The 11,631-nt window shown below is 43.6% G+C and overlaps 1 protein-coding gene across 1 annotated transcript; it reads left to right on the top strand.

Moving 5' to 3' along the window:
- Positions 1 to 491: 491 nt before the first annotated feature.
- Positions 492 to 10,566, top strand: LOC310988437 (G-protein coupled receptor 37-like 1; the record flags this gene model as incomplete). Its single annotated transcript, XM_083975032.1, has 4 exons — positions 492 to 1,196; positions 5,639 to 5,947; positions 8,000 to 8,371; positions 10,393 to 10,566. The coding sequence occupies 4 exons, from the start codon at positions 492 to 494 to the stop codon at positions 10,564 to 10,566; spliced, it is 1,560 nt and encodes a 519-aa protein (XP_083831158.1).
- Positions 10,567 to 11,631: the final 1,065 nt, after the last annotated feature.

Below are 11,631 nucleotides of genomic sequence, written 5' to 3'. Positions count from 1 at the left end.
ACGGACCCTCACCCAGCGGGCCCCCCTCCTCCTCCTGGAGCTCCACAACACCTGTTTGGATTGTACTGATAGATGGGGAAAACAAAGTTGGACTTTCAAGCAGGAAAGTGTGGGTGGCGCAGAGTTTGAAGAGAGAAACCTGAGAAGAGAAGAGAAGAGAAGAGAAGAGAAGAGAAGAGAAGAGAAGAGAAGAGAAGAGAAGAGAAGAGAAGAGAAGAGAAGAGAAGATCATCATCTTGGGTGGACTACAAATTTATGAAAAGTTGGAGGTGAATCTATCAAAATTGTGGAATTGTTGACTTTAACAAAGTTTTGTCTGTTGTTCATCATTCAAGGATTTTAGAGCAAAACTGGAAACTCTGATCAAACTCATAATTTTATTCTTTGAAACATCTTGGGAACATTTCTGGAGTTTTATTGGAGCGCCGTCAACTGACACTGACTATCTAGTCCAATTCTAAGAGGAACCTTTCACGTTTAGAATCTGCGTCATGGCTCCGTCTGTCAGTCTGTGGTTGTGTCTGTACTTGCCGCTGCTCTTCGCAGACGCAAAGAGCGTTGAACAACATGACAGCCAGCACGTCGCTGTCGACAAATCCTCCTCTCATGTGGAACTGGAGCCTCTGTGGACCACCAAGCGACTCAAAGTTCAGGAAAACGCCTACGCCCAGGACCAAAGCCTTCCTCTCCCTGAGATGCTGGATCTGGATGCAGACCAGCAGCACCGCCGCCTGGTTCGCGGCGCCGATGAGGACGAGCAACAGTCCACTTTCAGCCAGTCCTTCGAGAACGACTCGGTGACACCGCCGCAGGTCACCGAGTTCCACAATGTGACACAGGTGTCACCAGATGATGATGAGAATGTTAATCTCCATAAAAATGCCACCAACGCTGACCGCGACGCACCGGGACTCTTCAACCCGTTCTACCCGCTGGTTGAGAGTTCGTACGCGGCCTATGCCGTCCTGTTCCTGGCCGGCCTGGTGCTGGCGGTGGGTGTGGTGGGAAACATGGCGGTGATGTGCATTGTGTGGAACAACTACTACATGAGGTCTGCCTGGAACTACCTGCTAGCCAGCATGGCATTCTGGGACTTCTTGGTCTTGGTGCTCTGCCTCCCTGTGGTGGTCCTAAATCAGCTCTCCCATAGGCGGATTCTCGGTGACATCACCTGCCGCATGGTGCCTTATATGGAGGTGGGTGGGGCTTATCAGGGAGGGAGCTCACTGTGATTGCTACAAATTGTTCCTTTTTTTATTATGTTTCCATGGTTTCAGGACTTTCACGGCTACATATCTACAACTGCATTTCTAAGATTCATTCATTCATTCATTCATTTTCTATACCGCTTATCCTGCACTAGGGTCACGGGTGAGCTGGAGCCTATCCCAGCTGACTTTTGGGCGAGAGGCGGGGTACACCCTGGACAGGTCGCCAGTATATCGCAGGGCTCATTTCTAAGATCATGGTTTTTAATCAAGTTCACTGGTTCGTGTCACCATCAGTCTCGTTTTACACACGTTTGTGTATCTGGCAATGTCACAGCTGTCATGGTGTTTGACATTACTCGAGATGGACTGAAGATGGCGCTGAAGGAAATCAAAAGAAATGTCTAGCATTTAAAGGAGACATATTCTGCCCCCTTTCCACAAATTAAAATAGTTCCCAGGTGTCTTAAAGACATGTATGGTCTGGTCAAAATCCACCAAGGATCAAACATCACAGCTCTTTTCATCCTCTCTAAACAGCCCTGTTCAGAACGGCTGCTTTCAGTGCCTGTCCCTTTAAATGCAAATGAACCACTGCTTGCCCCGCCCCTTCTACTGGTACCAGGTAGGGGTGGTGTTATGCAAATTCGAAACCTAGTTACATCACTGGAAGACAACTGAGGGAACAGCTCATAAAACCACATGGATTTCAACCTAGGGAGCCTGAAAATTACAGATTTTTTTGTCAATTCTCACATTTTGGAGGCTGGAAGGCAAGACAAACACCTAAATATATGAAAGTGATATTTCCATAATATGTCCCCTTTAAAGGATTGACTGTCTGGGAAGCATGAAGGTGTTCAGTGTAAATTTTAATGGCAGTCTGAGTTTAGACTTTGCTATGTTTTGTGCAAGTGTGCAACATTTTTTGTCCCGACAGTGGTGCTGGAGGAAAGATCAAGGGCTCGTTGGGAGGGTGTTTCACATCTGGTTTTAACCTGTATTCTGTATGTAGCAGAACCTGGAAAGACCATAAAGATATGAATGGAGGAGGACACATTGACATTAAAGGGGACACATTATGGAAATATCACTTTTTGAAGCCTCTTTAACATATATTTAGGTGTTTGTCTTACCTTCTGGCCCCCAAAATGTGAGACCTGACAAAAAAATCTGTCATTTTCAGGCTCCCTAGGTTGAAATCCATGTGGTTTTATGAGCTGTTCCCTCAGTTGTCTTCCAGTGATGTAACTAGGTTTCAAATTTGCATAATACCACACCTACCTGGTACCAGTAGAAGGGGCGGGACAAGCAGTGCAAGCATTTAAAGGGACAGACACTGAAACCAGCCGTTCTGAACAGGGCTGTTTTGAGAGGATGAAAAGAGCTGTGATGTTTGATCCTTGGGGCATTTTGACCGAAGCATGTCACAGATATGTCTTTAAGACACCTGGGAACTATTTTAATTTGTGGAAAGGGGGCAGAATATGTCTCCTTTAACATGATGTCCAGAACACATTTGAACATTTTGAAGCTGGGACGTCGCCTGATACCAAATCTTCCTATTGTCTCAAGCTGCCCACCTAAATAAAAGCTGTAGCAGCGGAGCCTGAAGACCTTTGATCTGATGTCATTGTCCAGATCCAAATCACAAGTAAAGATGAGGTCCAGATGGGTTTACCAAGCCTTTCCATTCTTTATCAAGCAAAAGGAATTATGATTTGTAAAGGTGCCTTCTGGTATTTATAAAAATACAGTTTTATTCTTTTAGCTTTAAAAATGTAGTGTGTATCTTGCAGATTTCTTCTTCACTACCTGTGTTGAGTTATTGCTGCATTTCTTGCTGTTGATGTTGTTGCCACCACCTGTTGATCAGAGGAGAAGAGTTTTATGTGGCTGCAGGGCAAAAAAAGGAAAGAACAGAAAACAGGCATTTGTCATAACATTGCTTTCTATGTCAAACAGGGCTTTCACTGCCCTGATCCGTCTCTGTGAGTCTCTCCCCACAGCTGAGACCGAGGCTTAGTTGCCATGGTGACCTGTAACCAAGTCTATAGGAATGTCCTGCTGCTGTTTTCATGGTTTGACAGGAACAAATTTGGGGTTAAAATTTGTTTGTATGATTGGCAAACCCTGTCTGTGGCGGCCATATTGGAGGTCCTCAGTCCAGAGAGCAGCTGATGGTGTCTCTGTGAGGACTCATCAGAACTGAGCAAACATGATTCGTGTGTTTCCCAGAGTCAGACAGACATAGAAAGACTTCCAGTCCTTGTGCTAGGCTCAACAGGTCATGTCTCTGTGAACAGCACTAAAGCTGAAGTCCAGTTAACTTTAGGTACAGTATATCAACAACGATTATATATGCATACCTTCTGTTTCTGCTGATCGGTCACACAGGACGGCAGTAGAGGAGACAGTGCCAGAATCTGGTCTCTCTGTTACTTTCCATTTAACTCACAGGAGGTCAAAGGGGGTAAATCTGAGACAAGTTACAACCCTAATTCAAAATTTGACGTTTTTAATCATCTAAAACTGTGACGACGATGAGTCACTTCAGCAGGATCAGATATCTGACTTTGAAATGCATCCAAGAAGCTTTAAAGACCAACTGAACCTGACTGTAGACCACATTTGGAGGCCCATCCTGGTGTGATGTAACCCTGTCCCCCCAGATCAGATCAGATCAGTTCAACCACAATGACCTTTGTTCTGCTCAGAGCTGAAGTTCTTCTTTACCAATTACCAAATAGCTTTAGGTGCATTAGCCTCTTCCTGGACCGATAGGGGACTGACCATGGTCTCTAGCAAAGAAATCAGATGTAGATTTGTGTAAATGGGTTTGAAGTGTAGGAAGCAGCTTTCATTTTTTAGACTGTTTGTTGTTTCTCTTTCTTGTCTGAAGATAGTTTATCAATCTTAATTTAATTTAAGCAGCAGCAAAAGTAAAACTGGGCTAAATGTTTACAATGATCCACTTGCACAAGCCTGGAGCTTGTTCAAGTAAACTCTTATAATGTGGAGACAATGGCTGTTTTCATACCATTTAAATGTAAGCCAAAGTGGAGCCAAACAATCAACAATACTATGATTGTGATTTGTATTTTTGAACTTTAGACAGAACCAAGCGAAACATCTCCATCCACCTCCAGTCTTCACGCTAAGCTAAATTAAAGCAGATATCAGTGGAATGTTTTTGTTAATATAAGTCCTAAATAGTCCTATTTTCCGTCAGCAATCACTTACATGAAGTATTTCAGCCTAAACACGAGTCTCTCCGTCACTCTGCTCTGCTGTAACCCGAGGAGAAAATTTTCCTTGTGGGATACAAGTGTTATCCAATGAGGAGAGAGAACGGCATGAAGGGCTGTGTGTGCAGCCAAGGGATGCGCGTGAATGTGGTGACGTAGCACGAGGACCAATTGATGCCTGACAAGGGCGGGGGCTGCTAACTCATGGTGCGTTCAAAGAAACTCGTACTTTGTGTTTTTCTTTCCTGTGAAGTCATACCAGTTCGATCTGGTACGAGTTCACGGGTCGGAAGTTACGAGTGGCCGTTATAGGGAACTTTCACAGACAACAGGATGGTAAAAACACGAGCTACGGGTTACCTGGAACGCTACCAAGTCGTAGTTGTGACTTGAAGCTGTAACTTACGGTTTCAAAAGCCTGCCTTGAACGCAGCATTAGCCGAAACGGCCGTGAAGCTGATATCTGCTTTAAGCCTCCTGTTGTCCTTATGGGTCAAATTGACCCAATCTGTTCTCTTCCTCCATCCTTCCTTCTTTCCACAATCGTTATTCCCTTCCTTCTTTCCTTCCTTCCTTCTTACTTCCTTCCTCTTTTGATCCAATTGACCTGATCTGTTCCCTCCCTCCATCTTTCTTTCCTTCCTTTTCCCCTTCCTTCTTTCCACAATCCTTATTCCCTTCGTCCTTACTTTCTTCTTCTTTTGATCCAATTGACCTGATCTGTTCCCTCCCTTCTTTCCCTTCTCCCTTCCTTTTTCTTCCTTCTTTGAACAAATCTATTCCCTCTCTCCATCTTTCCTTCCTTTTTTCTCTCCCTTCCTTTCTTCCTTCCTTCCCTTCGTCCTTACTTCTTCCTTCCTTTTTGACCCAATCAACCCAATCTGTTCCCTCCCTCCTTCTATCTGACTTCCTTTTTCCCTTCCTTCTTTCCTCCCATCTTTCCTTTTGTCCTTCCTTCCATTCTTCTTTCCCTTCATCCGTCCTTCCCTCCTTCCTTCCTTGACCCAGGAGGACAACAGGAGGGTTAAGCCTATCAGAATCTGAGCGTCTAGAAGAGAATAAGAGGATTTTGCAAAACATAAAAAATCAGATGTTAAAGAGAAAACAAATACTCACAGATGTTTTCTTCCTCCTCCTCCTCCTCCTCCTCCTCCTCCTCCTCCTCCTCCTCCTCCTCCACAGGTGGTGTCTCTAGGCATCACCTCCTTCACCTTGTGTGCTCTGGGCATCGATCGTTTTCACGCTGCTACCTCCTCATCGCAGCCTAAAGCCCGGCGGGTGGAGCGCTGCCGCACGGTGCTGCTGAAGCTGCTGCTGGTGTGGCTGGCCGCTCTGCTGCTGTCCAGCCCAGAGATCTTCCTGTGGCAGCTCAGCCAGGCTGTGTCCCCCTCCACCGGCCGGCTGGTGGACTCCTGCACCATCACCCCCTCCTCTCCCCTGTCGCTCTACCTCCCTGACTCCCTCCACTCCCTGCTGCTCAGGTACCACCAGGTGAGTCCCTGCTCTGGAGTTACTGCCTGCTATTAGGAGTCAAAGGGCTTCACCCACAGGTATCACATGATGATGACAATGATACAAGATCTATATCAATGATGTTGGAGGCAATGGTGGACTTAGAATAGGAGAGGGAGGCTTGTGATCAGTCACAAGTAGGGTTGCAAAATTTCGGGAATTTTCAAAGTTGGAAACTTTCCATGGGAATTAACGGGAATATATGGGAATAAACAGGAATAAATCCAAAATTTTACTTTTTGATTGGGTGGGGGAGTAATATTTTACTCAAAATTCATGTTTTTGTTGTTCAGTAAAATAATTGATTGTTCATACAAGAATTAAAACGTGATAAAGTTCTATTCACAAATAAATCTGTTGAAATGTCATGTTTTTTTAATTGTATTATTTAGCATGGATGTCTGCTTATGATAAAACTAAATATTTACATTCATGTTTGGATATGAGATATAGTTTGTTTAAATTACCCCCAATTACTAGTTAATTCTCATAAATTCCCAATAATTCCCATAAATTCCCATAATTCCCATGGAAAGTTTCCAATTTCAAGATTTTTTAGGTGTGCATCAGCCTCCACACCTTGAAGTTTCCAATTTGGAATATTTCCAAAATTCTCCATCTTAACTTCAAGTTTCTGGAAATTTACTAGAAATTTACTGGACATTTTCCGCCCCTTTGCAACCAGTCACAAGCTTTCTCTTCGACTTAGACTTAGGCCTGGTTAGTGGTCAGCTGTCATTGTGATCGGATCATGAACAAATCTAGGTGTGACTTAGTCAACCAGTGACCATCCATGACTGAATCAAATAAGTAGCACATGCAGTGAATCTGGACAATCTGATCTCAGCCCCAGTAGTAACCCTCTTACAGCATGAAGCTTTCACAGGTTGTTTTTTTTATAGTGGTATAGCACATTTCTGTCAGTTATAGATACAATTGATTTCAAGTTAACCTGAAGTCTCCAACATGAAACTAAATTGATAAAAGATCAAAAGCTTTCAATTTTCAGTTTTCTTTTTTAGATGGTCCTCTGTGTTCTGATCCCTCGTCTTTCAGTTTGTTTTGCTTTGAAGTTGCTTCTTTCCACAGCAACAAATGTTGCTTGTACCTTCTCCTACTCAGAAATTTTGAGCAAGTTGTCCGTTCCTTGTTTTTTTTTTTTTTTGTATTTTGGGGGTACATTTTATGCCCTTATATAGGACAGTGAAGAGAGACAGGAAAACATTGAGAGAGACTGGGGGAATGAGCATGATCTGATATCACCAAGTAATTAACAGCCCAGGAGCGCTGTTATAACCAACCGGTTAGGTTTAGGGTTAGGTTTCGTCCTGGGCTGTTGTTTAGTTGGTGATATCAGATGGTGCGGGGGAATGACATGAAGGAAAGATTGCCTTGGTTTGGAGTCAGAACGGCGTTTGACTGCTTTGGGGCAGACTATGCCAACATGAGACATGCTCTGACCACTTGACCACTGCGCACCCCATCAAACCATTTATTAGAAACATTTACTCCAATGACAGTTCATGATCATTTGGTGTTTGTCGGTTTCTCTATTTTTTTTTTTACAAACCATGCTCTCCAGTGGGTGACTATCTAAGGGACTGAAAGAATTGGTGATGATGTTACCTTTGGTGTCCATCCAGGTTGCATTTACCGATCAGGTCAAAAATAAATTAAATATAATCCAGACTAAAACGTATCAATATGGACATATCCTGAGGCACAGTGTTTGTACTTGTGTCATTGATATCACCAGCTTCACTTTCAGTGAACATGGACTAATGTTAGTTTGGCGGGGACGAGACATTTGTCTAAGGGGACACTTATGGAAGCCCATTTCTGCCACTTGATGAAAAAAATAAGATATAATAACTCAAACTTATGAGATACTAAGTCACTAGACATAAGACACTAGAATTTCCTTCGGGATCAATAAAGTTTATTCAATTCAATAACCCTAGTACCAAGTATCAATTTGTTTTCACGTCAAGTAATCAGATTACTTCTGTACCTACTATCTATCTGTTTCAGGGTCGTATGTGGTGGAGTTTCGGCTGCTACTTCTGCCTTCCCGTCCTCTTCACCATCCTTTGCCAGCTGGCTACCCGCAATGTCAACAGCGATTACAGCTCTGCCCAAAAGCAGCGTAACCACGACGACCGCTCCTCCAATCAGAAGCGCCAGCAGCACCAGGCGGTGGAGCGTCAGCTGAACTGCACGCTGTTAGCATTGGCTGTGGTCTACGGCATCTGTGCGTTGCCCGAGCACATCTGCAACATCACGTTGGCCTACACGCACATCACCGTCTCTGAAGACACGGCCACCATGCTGGCTCTGCTGCATCACTTCCTGTTGTTCTTCAAGTCATCGGTGACCCCGGTGCTGCTGCTCTGCCTCTGTAAGGTAGGTCTGATGGTTAATGGTTCACCAGTTCCATCCAGACACATCAGGCAAACCCCAACATCTCCAATGTGTGTGAGCAAGGGGGTCTTAGAAACCTCGATACCAAGACCAATACTCAAGACCACCTGAAAATATCAACATTCATTTCTTTGTGATGTCGAAAATGAAGGCACTATTGCACTTATATGTCATGGGTACAATAACTGCTATTAAAGGGGAACTATGCAAGTCCTGTAGCTCTTCTGCTGTTTTGCTAACCCTCCTCCTGGCCATGTGCATTTGTTTTCAACGAAGCTGGCAAAAAAGCAATCCACTGAACGGTGGATAATGTTATATATTACGATGTATATCTGTGTAGACATACCTGGCATAAGCAAGAGATTATGGGTTACGGGGCGTGTTTGTGTTGCGGTGCCACCAAGACCAGAGCTGGGACACCGGGTCGGAGGCTCTGATCTTACAAGGATGGTTTTCAGCCAAGAGAGGCTAGGTGGGAGGAAGAGAGTCTCCATTCTCCTTGTAACAAGTTACACGTTTTATTTATCTATTATGTTTTATTTATTTAACCATCACAATTGCGGCAAAGCTGATTAATTAAGGTAAAAATCTTGCATAGCTCCTCTTTAACACTACAACTTGTTCAGTCAGCCCTCACAGCAGCAATACTAAAACTCCCTCAGTAAAACAATCATCTGGTACCTCTCCTGTCACTAGTAGTGCAAACTAATTTCACTCAGGAACATACAGTACATACTTTCTTCTCAAAGTACAGCCCAGATTTGTGTTTTTTTTTTTTTACATTTCTGAAATGAGATTCAACCTGTTCATCAATGAAATGTAGAGGTTGTAGCTGGTATGTTAGGTAGAACTTTGGACTGTGTCAGGCTATACGTATATTTCCTGTCCTTGTGCTAATCTAGGCTAGCAAAGAGGCTACAAAGTTTACCAGCATCTTGTTTATCTCCACCCCAGTGTGCATTGTTCTTGTGCAAAATTTGGTGGCCTTAAGCCCCATTCGCATGGGATTAGTATTACCTGGGGACGTCTGGTAATTTGTAAATTACCCCCCCACGTCTGTGTTTCTTGCGGTGCATTCGCACGGAAAAATTAAGTCTGGATTTTACTCGGGCGCATGACGTCTGTCCGACTACCCATTTCTCCGACCATACATTTCTTTATTTTTGCGTCCATTAGTCCGACCTCCCATTTCTCCGACTTAAGTAGCCCTAACTCTCAACCTTACCCTAAACCTAACCTTAACACTGTAGAATGGGTAGTCCGAGAAATGAGCCGTCGGACTTATGGGCAGTCGGACTGATGTATGCTCCCCATTTTACTCGAATTTACTGACATTAAGGCTCCGATATGACGTCAAAGCTGTGCACGTCGTAACATCAGCTGCTGTCACATCCATGTGCGAAGCAAATGTAAATAAAATGTCAAAGCAGCAACGTGACTTCGCAACAGTGTGCAGTTGTTGTCACAATAACGGGCCGTCATGGCATTTGTATTAAAAAGCCGCCTGTCAATATCCTCCGAAACTTCGCTCTTTTTATGGATCTGAGCTGTTTCTTCAAATGGGTCTCCAGTACCGAGACGAAACTGTATAATTGCACCTAAAATGGTGCCAAAATTGCCGCTCATAATTTCCACCACAGCCTCCATGTTTCAACCGGGAAAGAAGTAGAAAAAGGCGCACAATAAAAACAAAAAATGCCCCTCAATTACTGAGATGCAGATTCGCACGGGACTAGTTTTACCACGGGGCGTCTGTCTTTGGTGAAATATAGTAGGTAATTTGCGGGGGAAATTTTACTTTACAAATTACTGACATGGCGCATTCGCACGGGATTAAGATCACAGACGTCCTCGGCAATTATTACAAATTACTAGAGGTCCCCAGGTAATACTAATCCCGTACGAATAGGGCTTTAAGGAAATAGCAGTGAGCCACCAGAAAGAGAAGTTGTTGAAGCTGCTGTGGTCAGAGTCACCTTTAGAAACATGTTTCTGTGTTTCAGGCTCTCGGTCAGGCCTTCATGGACTGCTGCTGCTGCTGCTGTCAGGAGTGTCAGCCAAACACAACTCAAGGCTCGCCAGGCTCCGCTCAGGTCAAACTGAAGGCAGCCAACGAGACATCCATCCTGTTCGACAAGGCTAAAGAGACGTCGGCCATCTTGTCCATCTCCAGCTAGAGCCATGGGTCTCTCTTTTGACCGTCTGTTTATCATTCCCACCTCCATAAATCCTGTCCATCATTTTCTTCTTCCTTGTCTTAAAATGATCACTTTCCTTTCTCCTTTTCTTTGCTGTTTTGCCATGAACCCGATTATCCTTCCTCTACAAGTTCTTTCCATCTATGAACACCCCAATCATCGCCTTTCTTCATCTTTATCTCTATCCTCTCTTCTCTTTCAGAGCTCTGTTTGTATGATATTCTTCTATGGACACGGTTCCCCATCCAGCTTCATCTCTGTGCAGGAAAAGATGTTTAATCTGTAGTGAGATTAGAAAAGTTGCTGTACTTGCACAAAGCAGCTGTTGTAAAAGCAGGAGCCTGTTTCAGGACTCTCCCAGCGGACTCTTCCCTCCAGCCTCCTGCCAAGATGTTTGTCAAGTAGAATGAAAAAAAAGAAGAAGATGCAGAATAGACAGAAGACTCCGGATGTCATGATTTGGTTGCACTTGAGAGGGATGAGATGAAGCCGAAGTTTAACTGTTTCATGAAAAAGCAGTAGTTTGTGTAATATACATGGTAAGCTTCAATCAGTTTGCTGCAGTCTGATGCTGCTTTGGCCCGGATGTGGATTTGATGACAGGCTGGGTATTAGTTTGAATCAAATCAATCAATCAAATCAAATAATCAGACTGGAATGTATTATATGAGACAAAACTCAAAAGCAAAAAGCAAAAGTTTTTATTGTTCAAATTTTTTTAAATTGGATGATTAACCTAATATGTTCACAACAAACATCAAATTTGAATTCAGAAAAGCTTTATTGGCATGAATGTTAAGATTACACTGTTGCCAAAGCTCTGTTACATATTGGTGCAGACTCGTACCAACATATATGTTGCATCAATGCCCAGGCCTAAATGAATACTTCTTGAAGACATAGTTGCTGAGGAGGCAAGACATATGACATTGGCTCTGTTAAAAATTGTGCTATTTTCTAAACTCAACACATGAAAAGAGAGTAGGCTACAGTCAGTGCACACATTAAAATATGGGGTTTTGTTTTAGACCCTGTAGTCATGGG

Source organism: Trachurus trachurus, assembly GCF_905171665.1.
Source record: "Trachurus trachurus genome assembly, chromosome: 7".
NCBI classification, from domain to species: domain Eukaryota; kingdom Metazoa; phylum Chordata; class Actinopteri; order Carangiformes; family Carangidae; genus Trachurus; species Trachurus trachurus.
Note: the sequence above shows the minus strand (reverse complement) of the source record. Positions and strands in the feature narration are given on the sequence as shown.